The sequence below is a fragment of the Aptenodytes forsteri genome, unplaced genomic scaffold, assembly GCF_000699145.1.
Source record: "Aptenodytes forsteri isolate BGI_AS27 unplaced genomic scaffold, ASM69914v1 Scaffold347, whole genome shotgun sequence".
In the NCBI taxonomy this organism is placed as follows: Eukaryota; Metazoa; Chordata; class Aves; order Sphenisciformes; family Spheniscidae; genus Aptenodytes; species Aptenodytes forsteri.
In genome coordinates, this window is record NW_008794110.1 from 425,996 (window position 1) to 451,739 (window position 25,744).

Consider the following 25,744-nt stretch of genomic DNA (forward strand, 5'->3'; position numbering starts at 1 on the left):
TAGTCACTCCAGTGTTAATTATGAAGGGAGATAATGTTATGTTTTAATGTAGGTTTGAGACTCTTACAAATTAAAAAAAAAAAAACAAACCAAAAACCAAGAAACCCTGGGATATTCCTGTAAATAAAATATCTCTTTTAACCAGATATTTTAAGTTGGGTTATTAAACCTCTCTCCAGAGTTCAGTAGTGCCAGTTCATCTTTTAATTAGTTTTTCAGAGGAACAGGAATATTGACTTGGTTGTGAATGCACCCTTGCAGTCTGGAAGGACTTTAACTCCATCTACTTAATGTTCTTACGGAGAAGACTTGAGACCAGCGTCTTAAAACTTTACCATAATTCTTAAACATCACATCAGTTACCAAGCTTGATAAAATTTCCCTGCAAAATTGATTACTGTTTTAACTATTTGATGCCCACCTTTAACATGTCTGGAGATGTGATATCTTTAAAAGGTCTGATTACTTTGTGCAAAATGAAGCTTTGAATTCTCTCTCAAATTTGGCATCTAAAACTAGTCCCTTGTCAACATCTCGGTACGCTAACCCTGGTTTAGAAACAAGAGTAGTAATGAACACATTTTCTTTACCAGTTTCTTTTGCTGGCAACAAAAAACCCCTTGATAATGGGTAATGTTGAAGTGCAGAGGGAAGGATGGGTGGAACACGAGGAGAGCGTTCCTGGCTTGCTTTCCAGCAAGATGCCCGTCCCTCCTATTTACTGGGTCACTTTTACAGGTATTGTTCCCCAGTTTTTGGCTCACTGACAGTAGAAATAAGTAAATAGATCAGAGTAGATAGGCAAGACCGTGAGCTGACAGTGGGTTGATTTGTCATTTCAAATCTCCCGGAAAAAAAAAAGTACTTGTGTTTTTATGTCAAAACTATTATCAAATCTATCTAAAATTATAATAATCTGTGACAGTTTAACAACATCACAGGTTATAAAAAGTGTAGTGATAAGTTCCTTTTCTTAATTTTTGCATGTGATGGGGGCAACAGCAAATTCCCTCTCTTCTCAAACGGCGCCCTGCGATGCTGTTTATTGCACTGCTGATTGACACCCAGAAATACAAGGGGACTTGTTAAAATCAGAGGACAGAGGACTGCGCTGTCAGCTGGAGTCAGATCCTTTTGGGGTAGCAACAGGAGAGGGTTCATTTGTTCCTACTTCAGTTTTCTGTAGAAAATAATGAGAACCCTAGAGTCTGTCCTGAAATCGTAAAATGCTTTGCTTCTGTAGGAAAGTGAACAACTATTTAATAAAAAAAAAAAAAAAAAAAAAAAAAAAAAAGGAAAAAAAAGGGGGGGGGGGGTTAAAATTGGGGCATGGACTATGTTCCCTGAAAAGCCCCAGCCAGTCTTGGGGTATTCTGAAAATAGCCATTATCAAATCTTGTTTAACTCTTTGTCAGTGATTCAGATATGTAATTCTAGCTTGTATTTGGGAAATAATGTTAAAAAATATGATCCAGCACCTTCTGCTCTACAGAGCAGAGCAGTGTTTGTGGTATCTCTAATATCATAGGTTTCTAGGGTAATTTTTTTTTTTCTGTGGTGGTATCTTTTCCAGTAAATTATTTAAGAAAACAGTTTGGGAGTTTATTCATTGGCTTTGTAGAGCAAGGCATTCCTGTTGATATTTGTGTCTAAACGCAGTTACCAACCCGCTCTTCAGGAGCAGATCTCTATACTCAGATCTGGTGGGCTGAAGAATGGTTGTCCCCCGGTCACACCCTTACTCACGGAGAAGGTGATGGCAGCACTGGGCCATGTAAATGAGATGGTGTCCCTGAAAGCGGGGCTGCCGCTCTGCCCTTCTGCCCAGGATGACTGTAGAGGGGCACGGCAGCCTTGTAGGTCCTCTGCTGTCGTGCAGGGTGGCTGAGGTTTCAACGTATACCTTTGAATGTGTAATCTGTGATATGATGAGTACGTTTGTTGGCGTGGTTCCTGTAGCCGAGCGAGGAACATGCCAATGAGCGATAAGCAGTGCCATCTAGGGTTGAGCCTGGCCTAGGATTTTCATTGTAAGAGCCTTGTCTAAGCAGTCAGCCGCAGCCCAGTGGTGGAAGGTTTCCAAGGGCAGAGTATATTATTACTCTTACAGAAATACAGTTTTCTTTACATGATAATATGTATTTTAAAAGTATTGAACAGTACACCCTGAATCTTACCAAGAACTTTTAATCCTGAAGTTATATCAAAAATACATACCTGTGCCAGGAAGATTGCAGGATATTTTTGCTGGGTCTGTGATGTTATGTGAAGTCCGGGAAGTTCCTGGTGTGTAGGTGATAAAGCGTTTGGATTGTTCTTCAGAACCAGAGGACATTACCTTCTAGGTGATGCATGCAGGAGAACATCTGCTTGAGGAAAAGTTGAATATATTTGAAGGGGAATAATGTAGTTTGATCATACGGTTGAACAAACCTACCCAAGCCAGACAAGTTGCCCAGAAGTAAGCGGGTATCCTGTCTGGGTCTTGGTATCAGTGCAAACCTTTTTTTTGCGGGGGGGAGGGTTTGAAGTAAAAATTTTATCTTTTCCGTGGGGCAACATGTTTGAAGTTCAGAGTAACGGAGTCCTCTGACAACACATTTGTATATATGCCATATATCTCCATTTCTTCTGCTTTGTAGCTGAGGCATCTCTTAGGGGCAAAGTCTGAAGAGGTCAACTCTAGAACTGACCTATACCCAGAAGGAAAAGATTTTGGTTTACAGATTGATCTGAGGTTTGTGTGTAGCTTTGGGGGAACTCATTAAACTTGACAGCAGATGCTATGGTCTTGTTAGTAGCATCCAGAAGGGCCTTGTGGTTTAGGCTTTGGATTACAGTTTTCCACAAAGAACCATATTATTTTAGGGTAAGTAATTGAAGAAGGTGCCAATGTTAAAGTTCTGTCATATCCTTCTGTGCCCATATTGCCCAGTCTGGGGCCCACACTCCAGTAATGGTACTTGCTGGGGACACTTAAATGTAGCCTTTGCACAAAACTGTGTGGATCAAACCAAGCCCAAGCCCTCGTCCCTCTAACCCCATGTCTGTCCCTGTGCACTTGGCAGATGCATAGTGCAGCCTGTCTTCGGGCAAACTCAGGAGCCAGCTCCCAACTACTGGTTGGTGCCTGTGGGCAGACGTAGGTTTGCATTATTTTTCAGTAATATTTAAGTTCAAATGACTATAATGTATAATAGCAAAACCATAATTTAGTAAACAGTAACAATTTTTATCTCCCAAAGTGCTGAGCACTCTATACCTTCTTCTGTCACCAAATTATAGCAGGATGTACAATGGTCTGTGGATTTTATTTCTTTTTCCTGAATTAGATGGTTTTCCTAGGTGGGTTTGCTATGTTGAAGGAACGTAGCGTGGGTTTACATGAAGAGAGGTGCTGGTGGAATGGAGTCACGACTGTCAAGTGCAGGTTGTGCTCAGCGATTCTTCCGAAGTCTGTGGGCTTGAAGGGCCCCTTTTGACCCATGTAACAAACCTTTCTTCATCTTTCATTTCTTCGTTAGAATAATTCATTTTCTAAGGAATTTACTTACCTTTTCATTAGATGCATTAGGCCAGGGGGGTTGACTGTAAGCTCAAACTGCTTAAAAGGTAGTTATTTTGAAGGTGCCCTCCACCCCACCCCAAAGCAGCAAGCGTGGTTTGCCTTGGCATTTCAGGTCCCTGCTTCTTCCTGTTTGAATTTCTCTATTTGCTAGCTTCAGGGTTGCTGTTTCTCTATTTCTCTTTTTGTTGTTGTTGTTGTTTTTTTAAACCCTTGCTTTTTTCCGGAAAAGTATGCGTGAAAACTCCTTCAGTGAGTTTGTTCTTGGCTCTCCTGATCAAATGACTAAAGGCTGGAGTGGGAAGAATGTCTGGCCTTTGTGTCTGTGATCTGCTGATTCATAGATAAATATCCTATAAAATGCATAGTTGGGCTGCTCTGAATTTAGGGCTGAATATTCTTTCATGATCTGTTTGGGAAAACAGCCACAACTTGACTCAAACTTTCCAGTTTGGTGTGTCTTGGTTCCAGTTTTATAAAGTTCATCAGCCTGACTTAAAGGGAAATCCTGGTTCTTGCTCCCATGCGTTGAACTCGCCCATGTGCTCTTACGCCGTATGGAGAGCTAGGTGAGCCAGTCTTGATATCCCTCTTGCAGAGCTCCGTCATCGTGGGTCTCACCAGCAATATATGTGATCTTGGAGGATTTCAAACTCATCTTTTGCAGGGGCCCAATTAATTAAAAATAAACCTAGATTCAAAGTATTAAAAAGAAAAATCCCAGAGAGCTCCCTTCAAGGGAAGTTCAGAGAGGAGATGGTCTATGAAAGTGTGTAGTTTTCTGTGGTGAAGCAAGTGAATGTTTTTGTAAAATTTTCACAGTATTACTTGTGGGGAAAGAGGGAAAACAAGACTGAAGATGAGTGCTGGAACGCAGTGATATGTAGTCCCTACTTGGTTTTCTGTTGGGGGGAAAAAAAAAATGTAGCAAAATAAATTATGTACAGTCTGAGAAGTGCTTGTTTTCTTTCTTGATCTTGTTAAAGCATTTCTTAACACAATGGCTTTTTTTCCTCAAGTATTAGCATTAATTACTGAAAATGTTAATAGGTTTTGTGGATTGAACAAGTGGGAAGACTAGCAACAACCTGGTATTTCAAAAGAAAATAATATTCCATCCTCTAGATTCAAAGATAATTCAGGAAAGTAATAAAAGCTTGTGAAATCATATGGAAGAAAGCTTTATGTCACTTCACTCCTTCATCAGATAGAAAGCAAATACCTCATTTCATTGGCCAAAACTCTGTTTTTTGGAAATGACCCTGTAATTTTTTCTTTTGCAAGTCGCTGAGTTTCATATATTTCAATGGACTTTTCCTCCCCTTCTCGAATAGTAATCTTAAACCCTCCAATGTCTTGGGGCATTCTGGCAATCCAGCTTGCTGCATATGCTTCCTGCAGTCAGCGTGCACAAATGATCACTCTTTAAATCATACAGTGCAAGATTTCATTAAAAATTTGGAGAACCATCTTATGACTAGGTTGATGATCTCATTTTATCCATACATGGTACTTATTAAGTAAATACCTTTGAAGCATAGGAAGCCGTCTGGGAACCGACTTGCGTTTCTTCCTCTGCTGTGTTATCTTAATTTCACTGGTAGTACAGAAGTCCTGAAAATATTTTCTAAGGGAAATATACATTGGAAGTAATGCAGTGCTATTCTTAGCTCTTTTTGCAAACTTGCTATCTTTTTTTTTCTTGGGACTTTGCTGTTCTTCAGGTGCTTTAACTTCATATTTACTCTCATTTCCCTTAAGGGGAGGATTCAGTGAAGTGCTGAGCACATTTCAGACCTGACTCCAAGGCAACAGGAGGTTTTCCAAGAACTAATTCTGGCCTTTTCTATGAGAATCCTTGTCAGCACATTTTCCCTGTAATGAAATGGTGAATAAACCAAAGTATTTTTGTAACAGTGGTACACCACACCTCTACGGTGCCTATCCTTTGAGGATGTGCGCGTTTCGGAGACTCGGGAATTGCACATCTCGTGCATGTTTCTGCTGTAGTTACGAGGAAGTATTTATGCTGACAGGCCGGGACAGAAGCTCTCAGGAGTGATCGCTTATTGTTTCACCATGGATAATAATCGGCCTCTCACCTTCTGCGGTTATTAACTGTTTAGTTGGAAGTCAGAGCCTTTTAGAAATCTGACTGAGGGTGTAATCTTGTTGTAATCGGTCTCCTTTGGAGGCATCCAAAGGAAAGATGATAGCATGGTAGAAGCACTGGATGAGAAGGACCTCCAGCATGTCCCTAGTCTGATGTCCTGCTTGAAAAGGGACTGTCACCCATAGCAGGACAGCTCTGCTGTGGCTTTGTCCTAGCAGAGCGTTGGGAATCTCCACGGATGGAGATTCCCCTGTCGTGACCTCTCAGTGCTGTACCACCTTTACAATGAAAATGTCCCTTCTGAGCATCCCAAAGAACAATTTTGGCTGTTGCTCAATTCAAACCCTCCCAACTAAGACTGTTGCTACTCTTTGCTTCAGAGGACTGTTGCTCACATCATGAAATGAGCTCCTCTTAGTTGTCAGGGCTAGCAGCAGGGCTTCTGTGTTAGAAAAGCCAACAAATTCTTTTGAAAGAGGACGTAGCTGTTCATCTGAGCCTTCATTTTTATATTAGTGTTGTTACCTCTACAAAGCGAACTTCTGTATTTGCTAAGAGAGAGCGGCAGTCAGAAAAACCTTGATAAAGAGGAGGAACCACCCAGCATTTAGCCTAGCATTTCTGTGCATTGTGTTCTGGACTTTCCAAATTGGATTGAACGTTGTGATTGAGAAGATTGTCAGCACTATGCAAATGAGAAAGAGATGTGAAAGTGCATCTCATGCAAGTAATTTCTATGTAGATAATTTGCCATAAAAATTTATATTGCAGTCCTTAAAACCTTCAGAGATTTATTCTGTCTAGGGAAAGGTGATTTATATGGTATTAAAACACTTTTTATGTTCCAGTCCTTTAGATTTAATGTTTATTGCCTATAAAAATGAAATCTTCCTGTGGATATTTAAAAGTTTTGGTACTGTGTGAAATATATATTCAGCTTAGAATCTGAAATGCTTTAGAGATGCAGTAAATAAGTGATGGAGTGTTACCTCAGGTTCACCAGCCTCAGCAGTCCAGACTTACTCCAGGGCTGAATTCATTATGTAGATAGCATTGTGCTTACCTTAGACATATGGCAAAGGAGAGCATATAATGACGAAAGTAATGTGTAATTTTGTCATTCTTTTTTGGCTGAATATTTAGGGCACTTTGTATAAAGGTTTTTGAAGCTGAACTTGGACTGATGTGTATAGTCGGTATTAAAATGCAGAAGTAGGCTTATTCCTTACCCACAAAGGGCCGGATTAAAGCACAAGATTAGGGTACACTGCAGGAGTATCAAAAGAAGAAAAGGCATTCTGCATCGGTTCTCTAAATAGCTTCCACACATGGTAACGAAGGGAACAGGGCAAGGCAGTGCAGGACTGCTGTAGTCCCTGTGAATAGATGGGCAAGGAGGAGTCTGTGTTCTGGGTTTATTTCTAGTTTAATTGGTGGTTATTTTTGCTATCCCTATTAAAGTTTGGGCAGAAACACAGAAGAAACTGTACTTCTTTCAAAGCGTAATTCCTAACCTCATAGTGTAGGTCCCTCTCCCCTTCTATCCTGACAATTTTATAGAGCATAATCAATCTGTCTAGAAATGTATAAAATACAAAGCATGAAAAATACAGAAACAAATCAAGTGAGTTTTTACACAAAAATAAGAAAGTGTGTGTAGGTGGTTGTTTTGCCTTGTAACTTCTTTAATGGTGGTGGCCTGAAAAAGTAAATGACGTAACGTGCATTGCTTTTTCCCTAAAGTTTCTCATCGTTTCAGAGTTCATCCCATAGCAAACCTATGCAAGCTAAACTCTAAAGCATGTGTCCCACTGAGTACCGATACAGATCAAGGAAAGGTTGGCAAGTCCTTTTGAGATTTTTTTTCTTTTGTCTGCAACTGCAGAATCCTGTATATTGGTGCACGTGAAGCACAAAAATTAAAGATTGATTTATAGTCATCGAACTAATATAACCAGAGACATTGTGGGAAATAATTCTGGAGGCTTACAGATAATGCTTAATTTGCAGTGGTACATCAAATAGCATCTAGCAATCCCTTTCCAAATTATTCCCTCCTAATTAGGTATCTAATGTTACTGTGAGTGCCTGGACTGATTGTACTGGAGCCTGAAGTCCTGTCTCTGGCTGCAGCAGGCGTACAGCGCGTCGCAGCGGTGCAGGCTTTCTCACACTGCTCTGCGGCTCTGCCTCGTCCCCACATGGGAAGAGATGCAACTCGGATGTTGCAACATCAGGCAGCCAAGTGAATGGCACCAGTTCAAGGAGGAGCTTTGGTGAAACTTCCCAGGGTTGTAACTGTCTATGCCGTGGCACATGAAAGCCGAGGAAGTGTCCGAGTGTTGCAGCAAGAATAGTTAAGTCTGCATTAGTAAATGTAGCATTTGATGCAGCATGTTTAGCAACGGTGGCTTGTGCGTTGTTTAAATGGTGAAGCCAACCAGTTGTTCTCAAGACTGGGTGGGTAGGGGAGCTTGCAGGATGGGACAGACAACAAAAAATCCCAAAGCAATATCAGGATAAAACAACTTTTTTTTTTTTTAACCCCCCCCCTCCAATGGACAACAAAACCAAACAGCCCCCCACACACCTTTTTATTCTGGCCTGCATAAGAAATTTGGAAAGCCAGGATCATATTCTAAATGTCTTTTTCCTGGGTGATGTGAAAGAAGCGGAGAGGCAGAAAAGCAGAACAAACCTGTTGTGGGTTTAAGCAGAGTTTGACCTTTGCTTATAGGATTGTAGAAATACAATTTAGCTAAAGTTAACTGAAAAACACTGGCTGAAAAAATAATCAGGCTTCAGCTGAATGGTGGTTGTTCTTGGTTCCCTTATTGTTCAGGTTAACATCTCCAACATGAGATGACTACTGCATTTCAAAGTTTTTCTCCCCCAGTGCTGTTTCTGTGGATCCAGAGAATTTTTTGCAAGGTGTTTTCAGTGATCTGCTTTGGATGACGGTCTTCATAATGCAAAAATTAAACTCTGATATTTTTTTGTATACTGAAATACTGAACTCTGAAAAGCGTTAGAGGTTTTAGGCTCTCTGTGATGCTGCTGTTGAAGCAGATGTCTATAGATGTCTTTGTGTAGAAGAATTACTGTTTTATTTAGATTATCCTTTGTACTTACCAGCCAGATACACTGCCAAAAAACATCTCTAGCGGTCTGATAATTCTGTGGTTTTGTGAGGCTTCATATTTGTCCACTTGCTTCTTCTGCAGTAAGCTTAGTAGTTACGTATTCAGTTCATACCAGAATGCGTTTTCTTGTAAATACATAGATGTTCTTTAACTAGAACTCCCCCCCCTTATGTAGGATCCAAACTGAGAGGAAGAAAACCAGTCTCAAAGTGAAACTTTTATTGTTTGATGTAATGTGTAGCATGTTGTGTCATCTCAAAAGAGGCATTTTTGGATCAAACTTTCATATTATCAGGCCTAGGGCTTTATAGTATTTCATCAGTTTTCTCAACCAGAGTGCTTTCTGGCATTTGGATGAGGGTGCCCAACACTTGTCTACATATACGAAAGCTAAAATTTGGCTCTTCTTAAAGAGTGTCTAGATAAAGGATGGAGATACTAGAGGCAGTGAATCGTGAGAGTGAGTAGCTCAGAGGTAATCCAGCTATTTTTTTAGTTTGTCTGAAAAGCTCATGGGGATGGAGAATGGCGATAGCAACTTAAAACTGTTCACTAAAAACCTTTAGCTTGCTGCTGTAGGTCACAAATCTGAATGCTATTTTTGGTTCAAAAATGTGATGCTGATTAAATACATAATACAGATAGGAAATTATTCACGAGGACCTGACTCTTGTTCGTAAAGGACTTGGGATAACTCTGGATGTGGTTTCAGCCACAGCAAAAAAAAGCGGAGGTATTCCCACCGTATCGGAAAGTGTTGCTGTTTATTTCAATTTTCATATAGGGGAGGGGGAGAGAGGCGTGTGTATATATAGGGACTGAAAATCACTGTATGACAGAATGCCTTGAAAAGATACAAACTGAAATGATTTCTTGGTAAAGAGATCGCTTACTTCCCTAGTACATCATCCACCTCCCCAAATTGCCGGGAAGCAAAAATTACTGTATTGTAGATAACTATTTGTAGAGTTTCTTTCTGTGTGTGGGGAGGGAATGAAGTAATCTGTTCCATCAGCTTGTAAAACTGAACTAATTAACAGACAATCAGCATTGATTGAGACAGCTGCATTCTTTACTGAGGGATTGTAAACACAGAGTCTTCACAGAATTGTTTTTACTGCTCTAAAGTGCAAGAAATTGAAATTGTATTTGATAGCCAAAATTAAGGACTTTTTAGTGACAGTGTATCATAGCAAGGTTGACAGTGCCACTGCAGCTAAATCTGTTGTTTTCATTTTAGTGTGATTTGTCACAGTGAATAGTGGGGGAATTCTATAAATTATCACCAAAGAAGTTTTTCATGGCTAAAAAAGTGTGTTAGCTGTACTGTCTACCTCAGTTGTGTTCATGGAGCAAGCCGACGTTGGCTGTCTGTAGTCCAGTGCTCATCCTGCTAGGCATGCCTTTTACTGATTCTAAATGCCAGATTTGCAGTATTTTAAAAATATTTAATGTGTGCCTTTGTTAATGCATGATTTCTAGAAGGCCTTTGTAATAATTCCTGATACACAGTTTAGGGTGTTTTACTAGAAATGCTGATTTTAAAAATGGATGGTCCATGTTAAAAATACTGCACAGAGAATAGTACTTCTGGTTCTAAACTGGCTTGCAACATTATTAACATTAAGCATGTTATTTTTTGTTATATGCTGTTATGCATGCTGTCACCTCCAAGCCAGCCTCCTTGTGACTGTACATCAGCTAATTTTACTTCATGAGTCAATTCTGCTATTTTCCTTTTCATGTCACAGAAAATGAGCTTAACTAAGTACTGCAGTATGTTGTTGGGAAACACCTAGATAGAAAAGGCCTTCTGCATTCCACCGCCCCTGCCTCATGATTTCAGAAGTTCAGTGTAAAGTGTGATACTTACGCTGAACTGTAATCGTCCAGATAAATTATTAAAAACTATAAAAATTTTCTGAAAGGCTTCAAGATCTGGCGTTCTGTTTAATGGTCCAGAATATGTAATGCTTGCTATTGGTATTAAATGCCAGACGTACTTTTTACTGTTGTGTGTTGTCATGCCAAGCTGAGTCATTATTTGGGATTTAGGCCTGAAAGAATACTAAGAGGCCTAAATGGGACTTTATTTAGGTTTTTGCTACTACTAAAGAAAACGTTGCTTTCTTGTTTCCTATTTATATCTATATTTTTTTTAGAAAATATCCACCAATTGCATTTACAGGCAACTTCACAAAAAAGCTCTATTTTTCCCCATCATGGGAAAATGCATAAACCTTACAGCATGCCCAGAAAGTCAACAAACTCGGACCAAGGGAGGAAGCATGTTAGTCAGGAGTCAAGGACCGTTCTCTGAAAACGCTCTGCCAAATACTCTTCCTGCTTAAATTGTTTATCAAACAACAATTTCATTTGCCAGTAAGCTGCTTCTGATCTTGTTTTTGTTACCACTTATTTCTTAATACGAGTTCCCCATCCAGCTTCCTCTGCAAAATGCTGCGGTCCCTGTCCTGTGCCTGATGCCCCCCAGGCTGTGCAGCTGCGCCATGGACCAGGTATACAGCGCTTCTGCGGGGGGGGAAAGACCGTGGGTGAGGGAGCATGGCGGCATTTAAGCGTGTCCCTTGATCAGCAGTAAAAAGGGCAGGTGAAAGTAAGCCTACTAGAGGGGAGTCACTGGACGACATTTTCAAGATGTAGGGTAGTTTATTAATCTATTATACCACTTCTGCAATGCCCAAAAACATGAGGTCGTGTGTTAGTTCAAGTCCATGGTAAGTTTTTCCCATCCCTCAAGGAACTGCTTTGTTGGAATGTGGTTTTAAAAGTATTTTTAGGTTGCTTTTTCAGTGTGTATTTATACTTTTGTTGGTAAATATTTTATGTCTGAATGTTAGGAAACAGCTTAAGTAGCTTTCAGATTGGTGATTGCATTTGGAGACTGAAGGATTATTGAGCGGTTGTTGTGACGGGCTTTAGGGTGGACAGTTGGTCTGTCTGTAATGGTTAACCATGTTAAAAAAAAATCTAAAAATAAAATTAATAACACGTGTCGTCAAAGGAAAAATAATTGTGAATTTTTGTTCTAAATGACACTTAGTGTAGTTAGGGTTTGGGTGAAGTTAAATAAAACGTGAGCAACAAGTTTGTTTTCATTTAGAATAAAAACAAAACAAAAAAGCTTGAGGTTATTTTTTTTTAAACAGTAAGTTCCCAGAACTCACACTGAAACAAGACTATACAGTGTGTGTATATATAGTATTGATTTATTGGTGGCAACCTGTATAGCAAGTTATAAATCCTGGTCTGTGTTATAGTATGTGTCTTGCTTAAAGCACGGTCATGCTTCATTTACTAGCAAAGCTTAGGCTGAAAAGGGGAGTAACTAAATACTTTAAATGATGTAACAGAGCTTAGTTAAAGGGTTGAACTTTTTGTTATTTAAACCACTCTTTTAAGACTACATTTTTCTTTGATCTGTGGTCAAAAGAATTATTTAATGCAACTCATGAATCTGCTCTTACTTGGAAGCAAGACATTAGCTGAAGGTAGTGACGGTATTTTATTACAAAATGGCAGCGTAATCCCTTTCCACCTGAACACAGTGGCTGCTGCATTAGTGGCTTGAAACAAACGATAAGAGTAGTGCATTAAGTAGTTTGTAATTACTCATCAGTTAATTGTTTGGGTTTTGGTTTTGTTTTTTTTTTTTAATGGGCCAAAGCTCTTTTAAAAATTGTCTACAAAAAATGTGCTTTATGGGGCATGGTTGCTGTGCACCTCCTAGCTAAAACAGAATGATTTGCTGGTATCAGAAATGTGACTAGACTGTTGTGTTTTTTTCCTCGCCGTCCTTCCCACGTGCAGCTATTCCAGCCCCCGGCGCTGGCGTGCATGCGGGGAGGGCTGAGAAGGGGACTCGGGGAGACACCTCCTGCCCCGACCTGCTGCGCTCCTAAGGGCAGTGACAAAAGCGGAGGGGAGCGGGGAGGGCAGCGTGGCCCGAGTGGGACCCAGTGTGCTGTGATCTTGATAGTGTGGGTATTGCGTTCTCTGTTGCCAGTTAAAAGAAGGGGTGATTTGTCTGCTGTAGTGTGGTGAGAACTATGGTGAGTATGGCTGCTGGCGTTGTGTTTTGGTCAGCTTTTGATCAACTAATGAGATAAAAGGTCAAGCAGATGTATTTTACTTTGTGTCTTGCCTAGGCAAAGTCTTTGCAAGCAACAGTGGGTTTCCTTTGGCTTCCTGTAATTTATTTTATTTGGCAGAAGAAGATGTAGTTTGATTCCCCACCGCCCTGTAGCTGCTATGAAAGTCACAAATATTAAGCTGAGGCATTTTTTTGTTTCTTTCAAAGTCATTAACTAGTGTGTACGTGATTAGCTAACTTGATTTTTATCATGTAGAAAGCCATCAGCTGCATAGGACAGGGAAGCAGGAGTTGACATGGTTGTAATGCAGGTTGGGGTGTGACTTGCTGTGTGGCCAGGGGGACGATGGGTGAGCAGATTGCTCCGAGTTGGAGCAGTGCTTGCTGCTTTGCACTGTACACTTGCTATCTGTCTGAAATCCAGCCTTCTGGGAAGCCTCACTGCAGCGACATTTAAATTAATTCATTACTTTTTGGACTTTTCTGTTCTAGCTATTGAAGCAACTAGTTTGAACTTCTGCTTTAAAGTGGAAGAGTGTGAAAATTAATGTGTGGGAAGTCAGTGAAGTTGTAAGCAGTACCCCACCGGGATGGGAGCTGCAGCAGGGTGGTTGTGGACGTGCTGCGTTTTCAAAAATAAGGGAGCCCTCTCCCTAGCAAACACTTGCATTTACTTTTTAGGAAACTTACATCGTTTGAAAGTGTAATGAACTAAGATGCAAAACCTAGCAGAGTGTTAAGTAACTGATGGAGTAGGTTTGCTGAAGGGGGTTTGTTGGGGTTTTTTTGGCCAGGTATTGAAACCAAACTGCAAGGTCTTTGGGTGAGGTAATGGAAGGTGGTGGTTTTGTGATGCTGGCGGGACTGTGGTGTGGGTAGTAGAGCATCTGCGTGAGAGCGCCTTTTAAAAAGGCTTGGGGAGGAGCAGGCTTAGAGATGCAGAGAGCAGCGAGTGCTGCTGAGGTCTGGGTGACACCTTCCAGCTGGTTTTTAGTTTGCCCAACACTTCAGGCGAATGCTTACTGTTGTGTGGTAGTGATGAGGTGAAAGTAGACCTGGTGGGAACGAAGACAGAGATGACTAAGAGTCTGGTGTAGAAGCTGAGGAACATGAGGAGGAGGAGGAGAGAAGCTTTGGGGTTAGGGTTGAGGACACTATGAGTGCAACCTGAACTTCATTTCTGGAGAGAAGTCAGAGCGCATCGCGAGCGGTGCCGCTGTCACCAGCGGTGGAGACCCAGCCCGGGTGCTGCTCATCAGACCTGGGGCTTGTGAAGGCGTTCTTCAGCCCTGAATGCACGTGGTTTTGAGGAGGGTGGAAAGAAGGAATAAATAATGTCGGAAGATGAAAACTACCTTTTGGAACAAATAGGCAATGTTTCATTATTTTCCTGAGTGAGAGGAAAAGCTTGTTAAATAGATCCTACATTAAATAGATCCTTTGGCATTATGGTCTTTATAGCTCTGGACAGTCTCCTGTTCTTTGCATTTTCTAAAAAGTTTTGAATTCAAGGTGCAGAAGAAAAGACAGGCATAATATTGTGTAGGCTGTGGCACTGGCAGTCTTTTCCCCTCGTAGTGCATTTGTTGCTGGCGTAGATATTTATGCGGCTGGTTTATGCTGATAATAGCTCCTTTTGAAAAGCCTGTACTAGCATTCCCCTCTTGCAAGATTTTTTGATAGGCTTTCCCTACGTTTGTGGTAGTGGCTGGTGTTATTGTGAACAGACAAAGCCACAACACTTTTTTTACTTTCTCCTTTTGTTTTTTTAAGAGCCTGTTAGTTAAGTTATCTTATTGATAGCCGCATCGGCACCTCCGGTTTTGTTCTCTCTTTGCTTAATGGGGTGGCCACCACACACGTTGACTCACTGTCCAAAAGCATTGTATAGGGCACAAAATTTGTTCCAGTTAAAGCTTGTTTAAAAACCTACTTGGAGTCAAATTACTTGAGTATGCGGAAATAAAATGTGTTTTTTGACATTTCCTAACTAATTCTGTGTTTGGAAGGTAGTTGCATCAGTTTGCCAAATGGCAAAATGCTTCTTAAGAAACGTGTTTTGTTTAATGCTTATGGCTTTTGATTTTTTTTTTCTCCAGGAGAGTAAAAAGCAGGTATTCTGATCTTTGCTTTGTTATTTGTTCGTCATTCACTGCTGATTTGTAAGGCAGGGGAACAGTGGTTCTTGGTGTTGCACTCTTGTTGAACTCTCTGATCTTTCCTTTTGCTTGTGTTAAAAAGGGGCTTTACAGAGAGGCAGACACGAACTAATTTTACAGAAAAGAAACTTCTTGCATTGTTGCATTCTTACGTATGTTTTACCTTTCTGAGCGCTTTCAGATTGGAATTGGTGCTTGCTTTTTACAGTCAAAATAGCCATTAACAAAAATTCCCAATGTCAGCTTTGTGGTTACTTCCCTGGTCATGATCTAGAGCTTTATCAAGTGAGCATGCCTGTTTGTTTTTCCGGAGAAACACATCAAGCTCGCAAAGCAGTTCATCATTTCTGAAATATTTCTGAAATACTTACGTAATCAGTACGTAGGCTTCTGAACAGGTGAAAACTATGGGGTTTTTAAGATTGAAGGGTAGATTGCCTAATAGATCAGTTAGGGAAATGTAAAATTTCCCCAAGACAAGTAGGCTCTGCATATGCAGTTGTGCCAGACACTTGTACATTGGTGTCATCGTTGCACTGAGAAATTTCCCTTTAATAGGAATTTAAAAATTGCAAAAAGCTGCATTGAGAGCTTTGATAGACTGACAAATGCAATCCTGAGAGAGGATGAAAACAAAAATGAGACTACTGAAAACTCCTTTCAGTAGCAGATTATCATGTAGACTGGGTAACTGATTGAAACGATGATAAAGGGAAATACCTTAAATACACAGAAGCAAGATTTCAGGGGAAATGGTTACTACTACATTTACTGGTAGAAAATTCCTAATCTACATGCAGTTGTGATTTGTGTCTATCCTTGTAACGAGTAAAACAAGGTTTATGGTGAAAATGTGCTGTTAACATCTGCAGCCTAGCTTAAGGCTTTTGAAGGCATAGCCTAGGCATTGTGTCCCTGACTAGAAGTCTACCAGAAAAAAGTCAGGCTGTCTTAAAGTTGTAATACATGTTTCTTGCTCCAGTGTAAGAGCTTTGTGGTAAATGCAGAAGGGATTAAGCATTTTAAAATGGGAGAATAACAAAATTTTGGGATACAGTTACATCACAGTACTTGCAGATGATTATTACATAACTTTTTATAACTTTTTCCATGTGAAACATAGAAATACCGGTTCCAAACAGAGATTGAATACTAGTTATGATAGATTATGTTGGAGCGACCTTTGGGGGGATTGGGATGCTGAAGCGAGTTGGTTTCTTGGATCCCAAAATACCTGTGCTGGGCAGTGGCTGTAGCTGTTAGAAATGGGTGTCTGAGATGCATGGTCAGCCATGGTGAGTGTTAGGGCAGAGAAGGGTATCGGTGAGAGCTCGACGTATGGATGGAGTTGGCTGGAGCATAGAGAAACGCTGGTTTGTATTATTTATTCCAGTCACACTATGAATAAAAAGAAAGCACAGCTATGGAGAAATGGAGTGAGTGTCTGTCCTCAACACCCTCGTGTTCAGACAGCTTCTCTCGGGGCCGCCTCTTGCTGCCAGGAGGGGATGGGGACCTGCACAGTCTCTGCCTCTGTCGCACCTTTTCAGACCAGAGGTGATGAGTCTAATGTTGCTGTTGCCTCTCTTCCCTCCTGCTGATGGAGATACATCGCAGAGTCACATACACCTTTCCCACCATCGTGCTCCCAAATTCACATTTCTATATATCCTTTCTGCTTATCCCCTGTTTCTTTCCACAGTGTCCCTAAAGCAGAGGGTGCTGCTCTTGCCCCTGGCTTTGGTTTTCACACAAATTCTTCTTTTTAGTCCAGTTTCACTCACATAAGCAGAGCAGGACAGGAGTGAGCAGCCTTGGCACCATGGGGTTCTCTTCTGCTTATATAGTCTCATTTTCTTCCACCTTTTGGATGGGGGAACAGAAACTTCATAAATATCCAAGAAAGCCCAATTTCTTTCTAGAATCACTTTCCCAAGTGAGTAGTTTTTGGACAGCCCATGGGACTCAACTTTGAGAGATGCCAGCCAGCCGCTCTTAGGGCTCGGGCGGCAGAAGGGCTGGTTTGAAGCTTCCTGTTATAAAAAGGGAAGGAGGACTTTCGGTGTGCTAAACCGGTCAGTTGTCAGAGTGGTGCAGACCTGCTGGCAAGGTGATTATCAAGGTATGCATCTTGTAGGGAAAGAGGTGTCAGCCGTAAAAGAAAACAACCTTGAAACCTGCCTGCAATGAGGCTGGAGTTTCATAATTACTTGGGGTCAACCTAATTGCATGTTGGTGCCGAAAGCGGGGATTCCACCAGCCTCCCTCCCTCCAGCTGTGGTTTCCCACCTCCCCTTTGTAATGGTACGACACCTTGTAGCTGCAGTGGGGGCCTGAACAGGGAACCGATTCAGTGCAACAAAAGTTCGGGGGGAAAGGTGGGATATTGGTTTTCAGCAGGCTTGCTCTCCTGCTGTGGCCCCCTGCACAGCCATGTTGTCATGGTCTGTGGCACGGGGGTGACAGAGGCAGAATGAAGAGGGATGGCTCCTGGGGAGCCTAAAAGAGGCTAGAAATACTTGCATTAAAGGAAGACAAATTCACTTCTAAGTTGGTTGTAGTTACAGTGGATAGCAGATTGACCCTCCTAGTTTAAGATACTTTTTTTTATATATATTGCATGAAAGAAACCTTTTAATGTTGTTTTCTGAGGATTGCTTTTGATGACTCCTGCACTTAAGAGCATAAGACTTTCTTGTCTCCTCTCTTCCCACTGCCTCCCTCCCACCCCCAATAAATTTGTTGAAATGGGTCAAAGTAGAAACCCTGGAGAGAGTTCTTTAGTTGTCTGTGGCTTAAGCAGTGTGAACTGTGTCTGCCCTAAATCTATGGGACTTTGGGGCAAGGGGAAAGATAATGGTCTTGCTTGTTCTCTCTCAAAATGTGCTCCAAGCAGCGACTCACTTTTTGCAGGAGTGATTGAATGGTGGCTATTTTTGGCCAGAAAGTTTATTAGCCAATGTTGAATCAGTGGAACTAAAGCTTCCAGGCTTTGAATCCTTTCTGTAGGCAGTTCACCACTGCAACACCTTTGAGCCCTGGATTCTGTTTGCTTTTCATTGGAACCTTTTTGATTTCAAAGGTGTGGAGAATGATACTGAGACACGGTCTCCTGTTTTTGTTATGCTTTAAAGGACGTTCCAATATGCTTCTGTCTGTACAGTATTACATCTCCTTTTACTTAATATCTCCTTAGTGGTTGCAAGACTTGGGAAGCGTGTATACCTTTGAGTGTTATACAGTACTCAGGTTTGAAATCTCAAAGTTAATACTACTTACCCCTTAATAAGTGCTTGCTTGCAGAAAGAATGCATTGGCCACATTGAATTTGTACAAAAATTGGGGTATCTCATGAGATCAAGTCACAAAAGTATGAAAAATCTTCCGTTAATCCTGTATCTATTAGTATGTTTAAATAAATAAAACTTGTAGTGTACATGGCTGAGATCAAGTAAGGAAGTAAAAAAAATAGTGATTTTCCAAATAGTTTTGATTTGGGGCTTGTTAACTATGACATAGCTTGAAGATTTAACATCTCATTTTATATCAGATCTTGTATATGGAGCTAGATATCTCCTGTTTCTCCTCTGGAATTGCATCTTACTATATCTGTTGTTTGTAAATGCTGGGTAAGATCTTGAGCTTTTGGGCTTCAGCCCACAGCGTCAAACAGTTCAGTGTAGTTGCATGATGGCATTTCTCCCTGATGATGTCTGTACCTGAGATGGCACATAAGGACATGTTTTGCGGTGAGAAATTATCATACCTGTCCCAGAAGGAATTCTGAAAGTAATGGGAAGGTGCCCGTAGTAAGTGCATTGGGGCGCTGGTGTCAATCAAGCAGTGAGGGCGAGAAGGTTATTCTTCATTTGCTACCTGACTCTTCATAATAGCACAATATATGAAATATGATTTATTTTTTAATCAGATCTTTTTTTTTTTTGTTTCTAAATTTGGAAGTATAGGTCTTTAAAAGTCTACTTTTCCATTTGTAAAGTTGCTTGCTAGCACTCTATATTGTATAACAGAGTATTTGATTCTTTGGTCTACTGAAATTCCCTCTTACTTCATGATTTGTGTTTTCTTTACTTTGCTTTAAATGTGTGCTTCCTTTTTAAATATAGTTTTCCAAGTTGCTGGCCGTACCAGATTGTTTATATTTTTTAAAAGCCTTCTGCTTAGCCGTTATATTGCTCTTTATAGTACTGCTTAACCACATTGGTTTCTGTTGCTCTTTTTTCTTGCATAAACTTAGCTGGGATGAATTTCAAATGTGGTTTATCCAACTGTTAAGTATTTCCCACTTTTCTGCAATAGATTTCACATATGTTACAGGATTCCAAACCAAGATCTGGTGGACATATTGCCCTGTTTTTTTCCTCAAAGTCAGAAATAGAGGGTTTTTTAAGCATTACAGTGACAATATTTAGGTCGCTGGCTCCAGCATGCTGCCTAGCTTCAAATCCATTTGTCATATTTAGCTTATTTCCAAGGATTAAGATAACTATGGTCCATATATTTATTAGAAAAAAAAAAGTCTCTTAATTTTGTGGTAATAAACCTAAAGGGGGAAAAAAGTATTGATCCTTTTGAGTTGGAAACTGCAGAAGGCTTTTTTTTTTTTTTCCCTCCAGAGGTCAAACTGTGGAGTCACATAAAACACACGTACATCCATCGTGTGTTTTATTCACAGTTACATTCACAGTTACAGGATTCACCAATACAAAAGTGTAACTAAGAATTTGGAATTAGGCTTTTTCACAGAGTATCTAGAAAAAAATTCAGGAGCTGAATTACGTTTTACTTTTTACCTGTTAGTCCTGTACGTTCTTTTTTTAAACTTGCAGAACAGGGTTTTTAGCAGGTTGTCCCATAGGTACCTGCTGTCTGTTGCTATTTCTAACACCTCTGCAAAAATAAGAAGAGGCAAATCTTTGTTTTCCCGTTTTTGTTTCCCCATACTGGGTGCCCAGTTCCACTGGGAAGTATATATGACCCCGACGCATGGTAAAGTTTTTATGCTAACCATCTAGTAGTAACCAGATCTGCTTTACTTTTACCCTGGTTTCTGTGTGTGGTGGTATCAAGAGGTGACCTGGTCAGTGACTTGACCAACTACTGGGGATCTGGAATTAGACCCAACAGGAGGTCCCAGGCTTGGTTTTTTTGGTCTGGTCTGTTACAGGTTGTTGAATTATGAACAAATGCCAGTGGCACAGCAGGTTTTCTGGTGCTTAAATGGCAAAAGAGCATTGCAGTGGCAGTACAGAATTGTATACAGGGTGTCATTTGAAATTAAGAGTGACTGAAGCGTAACCAGTCTAGGCTGAAGTATAAGGTTAACCAATATTTGAGTTGATCAGAATTTTTTTTCATAGAGTAACTCAAAAAGGGAAAATCCAGTATCTTTAAAAAGCAGGCAGGTGAAAATAAACCTGGCTTGAACATGTCCAAGACCTGTAATCTTCACTGGATTTGGGAAACTATTAGGAGGTGTGTATTGCATGCCATTGCTGCTATCCTCTGTAATGTTGTGGTAAAGCCATGAATGCTTTTGAGAAAAACGGTGATGTTTTGGTTGCAAGATGGAATAAAAAAGGCTGTAGAACTTCATTTGATGTTATTTTAGGAGGTCCAATTTCTGGAAGCTTGATGCTTTGTTCTGTACTGCTCCGTAGTCCAGCCGTCTCGATATTCCAAATTGCATGATGTACATATGAGCTTTTGTTTTTATTTCTGTGAGGAGCTAAGCTCTAACGATAGTTCCTTTTTTTTTTTATTTGTTTTTCTTGACAGAGAGAGCTCGATACCACAGCAACAATATTGGCTAACCGGCAAGATGAAAGTGAGCAGTCTAGGAAAAAACTTATTGAGCAAAGTCGCGAGTTCAAGAAAAACACTCCAGAGGTAAGGAGAAAAGCTATTCCAGTGTTGAGTTTCTTGCAGTAGTATATGGTATTAAGCCTACTGAAATATTTTTTTTTTTTTTCCTCTTAATGGTTTGTTTCCATGATTTTCTCGCATGTATTGCTAAGTCCACCATCTTAACTAAGACTGCTTATTTTTGATGGCTTTCTCTTCAGGCAGTTTTTGCGTTCTGTAAATAATGACATATGAATTGACATTTCTAGAGGAAGTATGAACATTAGCCTTCAAACAGGCTTACTCTAAATTTTGTAATAATGTAAAATCTGGAGAATTGCAAAAAAAATTTCTTCACTAACCCAAACTCCCTTAGCACTTGGCTGTAGAAAGTGACATTTCACTGCCTAAATAAATCTATATCAAGGGCATAACTTCAAAGATGCTCATTTTCCCATCAAAAATCAAATTAAGTTTTGCTGTTGATTTCAGCGGAAACGCGACAAGGTCAGTGCTGAGCTCTTTAGAAAACTCCACTTGGAGGATGTGTGTCGCGCGCTGCAGGTGGTGTGTGAAAGGTGTCAGGACCGATGCTAGGCAAACCTCGGAAAGGTGAATACTGTGCGTAGGAAGCTGGGAGTATTTAAAGTCTTGCATGCCCATGTTAGCATGTGCAGTGTGTGTGTCTGTGTACACATATGCAGAATTGTATAGAAAATATATATAAACTGATTTTATTAACTGTAATGAATGCATAGCAATGTGTAGGGCTTGTTTGTTTTTGTTTTGTGGTGTTTTTTTTTCCCCTTACCCCGATGATTGCCAGCAATTCGTTCATCCAGAAATGTTCTAGGGTTTCAAAGCCCGTTCCAGATAACTGATACACAAGTATCGGTTCCTTCCAAGTATCTTCCTGGGAGAGAAGCAGCAGGCAGCTTTTCTAACCTTTACTGCTGCCTCTCAAGTAGCAGATGCTGCTTTGCTTCCTGTTGGCACACAGGGAGAGATGCTGGAGGAGCCTGACCCAGAGAGGGGAGAGGGAATGTCGGAGCAGGAGTGACTTATGGGGAAGGGGGGGTGTTTAACTGACACCCTGAGGAGGCTTTGCGGGGCAGAAATCGGTTCTCTCTGTTTTAAAAAGAGAAAATTTGGGGACTGCAGCTTTGAAGGAACAGGACTTTATAAAGGATCAAAAGAATATGGAGAGTGAATGCAGTAGCTCTGAGAGGGTGAGGAATGAGTTGATTCCCTTTGCAGGAGAGAGCAAACTGTTGGGAAGAAGAGGAGGAAGGAGAGAAGTGAAAGAATATGGAGGGTATAGGAAATAGCACAAAATCCAGAAATTAGACAGACTTCTGAGGCCACATTTTCAAATTGTTTGCTAGAAACTTGAGTTCGTTCTACAAGACTTACTTGACTTTCCTGCTTCCTTCCTTTTTTTCCTATAAGGAAAATGACGGATTCTTCAGAATGTGGCTATAGCTGCCAGCTCGTAGCTGACAGCGTGTTTGCAGATGTGTTTCAGGATGATTTCTTTTGGCCAATTTTATTTTTGTGGAGCAGAAGGTTACTGTGGGGGGAACACACACACACACACCCCACCACCACCCCCCAAACACTGCACTTTTAAGTGTGTTGTGAGAGGGCCTTGGTAACTCAGTGGGAGTTGATGTGCAGAGGAAAATTATATACTCTGTAGAGTTACTTCAAGAGATATAGTGGGAAAACAATATGCGATTAGCTCTTTCCAGTAAACAAGATAGTGAAGTGAATGGCCCCCTCTGTTAAATCATTTGACGGTAAGGTTTTAAATATACTTTTGTAAAATACAATTCTGTAGCCTTCCATATAATATTTTTGAAGAGAATAGAGGTGTTTCATTCAAGGACTAGGTTCAAAACAATGGCTCTGAACATCCCCAGTGTTTGGGGAAATTTGGATCTGTGCTAGATTCTACATCCTGATCTTGTGTCCTGGGACTCCTATGGCACCACGTTCCTTTATAAGCTTGCATGGATTTTTTTTTAATACTCTTTCTTTCTCCGTCTTCTCTGCTGCAGCTTTGCTTCTGAACAGCAACACAATCTTAACGCCTCTTCTGCTTACTCTGACAGAATTAAAAAGTGAAAATGGGATCAAAGAATTAGAAGAAAGTATCTGAACTGTAATAACAGCCAGCTGTAACAGACTTGCAGTTATTGCTCCCAGAGGCATGGAGGAAGTAGCTCAGATGCCCAAGGTCTGATAGGGCCACCGTCTCCTCTCCTGTCCAAGGTGCTTGGTGTGGTAGACATGGGCAAGGCATGTGTAAGAGGCAAAAACCGAGTGAGGCAGTGTCCAACCGTCCTTGCTGGAAAACTTCACTGGTACTCCTCTTTACACAAAAGTTTAAGCTTGTGCACTGCTGTGTTCATCTTCAGGTGTTTTCTGCACTCCCCCAAAAGAAGGGAAGTCTGTGAATACGTCCAAAACTGTCTAAGCTTTGAGAAGACAGTTGAAAATTAGAAGGCAGGATTATTAACTACTCGACCTGTTTTTTTCCAAAACTGCAACTTTTGTCTGAAAACCTACCCAATATGGCGAAAACATCCTTGAGGTGGACAGGAAACGCAGAGTGAGCCACTGGCATTTCCAAACTGATACATTTATGTTACTAAAACACCAAACATGCTCCTTTTAGTAACAAAAAAGAGTTCCGTAGTAGATGACCAGCTTGCATGCAGAACCGTTCTTCAGATAAATAAGTAACCCAGTGTACAGCTTAATTTAAATTTCCACGATGAAGTAACATCTTTCTTGTTACAAAAAAACCCAAAACCACAAAGATGGAATTGTTAAATGTAACAGTTTGTTTCAGAATTCTACTTTCCATTTTCTTTTTCATTCTGCATGCATCCCTGTCAGTGCAGTAGCGGTTTAGCCTGTTCCAGCATCTCTTTTCCTCTGCTGTAGCCAGTCTCGCCATAAATCAGGAGACAAATGTCGATTGCCTTGACTTTCCTATCCATTGCTGTCTGGGATGTCCTCTAGACTTTCCATAATGTCTGCTTGCAAGCAGTCTCCTGTGTAGCAGAAAAGGATTCAAAAAATTACTAATGAAGTTGAGGATATTTATACTTCTGTTTCTTTTTACTTTAAAATATGTGACAGATCTATTTGGGTCATTTCTGCCTTCCTTGCAAATTACCAAACTGCTGCAAAAGATACAATGTTTTCATGTTTATAGGAATGACTCTAGGGCTTTTGGTATTTAAAAATGTTAAAATACTATTTCTGACTTGGCATACTGGGAGATGACTCTGGGAAGAAGTATCTTGTGTTTGGGAACCTTATGAGAACAGAAGATTCAGTGGTGGTTGTTACAGACAGAAAGTTTCGGAAAGGGTTCTTAATTCCTGTTATTCCAAAAATACTTCTTACTTCCCCACACCTTTTAAGAGGTCATATCAGACCTGCTGCTCATAGATGTTTTGGGGTATTTTCAGTCTCAATTTGTTTCATCCTGAGCAGCTACTGCAGAAGGCTGAGACTGGTCAGGAGATTACTTGAAACATCAATTTTACGTGACTGTTACTTGGAAGACATCTCAAAATACATCATATGAATTGCTACCCTGCATCAGATTATTATTTTCTTATAGTGATAATTCCTGAACTGTTGTGACTAACTGTGACACTTTTTGGGTATTTTAACCTCTATGAAATTCTTGGTCTAATTCATCACATCCTCATATGCCGATTCTGGTGTGAATAAGCAAATGCTTGAATGACCATCTTTGAGAATTACTTTTTTCTTTTAGTCTAAATAATTTCAGTTGCACAGGTTAATAAGTTTTGGCACAAAGTGAAGATACTTCCTAATGTTGATACCTTTGCCTTCGTTTCTACCCAGATTCCTAGCTGAGTAACTACTTTTACTTACCTGTTTCTGTTTTAAACATTGAAAAGCTTAGCTAATACTTCCAGTGGTGCATACTTTTAAGCTGTCAACAACAATAGTGGAAAATATCAGAAAACAAATAACTGAGTAAGCCTAGACTTTGTAAATAAGTAATACGTAATTGTTAAATACTCACAGAGAGGGAAGACAATAATACTTAAGCCTGTTTAACCTGTAACTCTCCATTGCTTTTCTTTACGATTTAGCCATGTAAACTAGATATTTGCTGAGCTATGTCGGTTATTACCGGGCTCACCTGAAATGTGGGTCATTAAACTGAGCACAAGACAAAAGACCAGCCTGAGAGGTCTGGGCCGGCTGCTCTTGGGAAATAAATTAGATACTAGTTTTCTAATGTGAGAACATGAGCTCTAAAAAATCAGGCAGATGTGACACACCTGCATAAAGCATATATTTGGATACCCTGTGAGCTTGTTACTTTGGCCACTGTTTTTTTTCCCTGATGGTAAGTTGGACTGATGATTCCTCGCTGTTGTTGCCCCTTACTGTTTCTAGGCTGCGAATGTACTCTATTGGTGAGGTTTAGAAAGTCAAGGTTACCTTTAAACGCTCAAATTGACATCTGTATTTTGTAACGCAAATTAAAGATTGGATCGGCAGAGTTATGGAAGGACATGGGAGAACCTTTAAACATAGATATAGACAGCATAAGTATGTTCTCAAATAAGTATTTTTAAAATGCCCTGGAAAATGGAATATTGGAAGGTGCCAGAAAACACAATAAATGAGTATATGAAAAGCATGCCTTAACGCTGACTGACTGGACGTGGCTGCCTGCTGACCCCGAGCACTTCTATAAATAAATAAATGCGAGTTCTGCATGTGACA

The 25,744-nt window shown here is 40.4% G+C and overlaps 1 protein-coding gene across 1 annotated transcript in view; it reads left to right on the forward strand.

Annotated features, from left to right (window-relative positions):
• The first annotated feature begins 11,331 nt into the window (after nucleotides 1–11,331).
• CUX1 (cut like homeobox 1) overlaps nucleotides 11,332–25,744 on the forward strand; it is a 210,525-nt gene continuing 196,112 nt past the window's right edge. Inside the window, exons 1-2 of the mRNA XM_009275491.1 lie at nucleotides 11,332–11,340; nucleotides 20,891–21,001. Coding sequence (XP_009273766.1) covers nucleotides 11,332–11,340; nucleotides 20,891–21,001 — 120 coding nt within the window. The remainder of the gene's footprint in view (nucleotides 11,341–20,890; nucleotides 21,002–25,744) is intronic.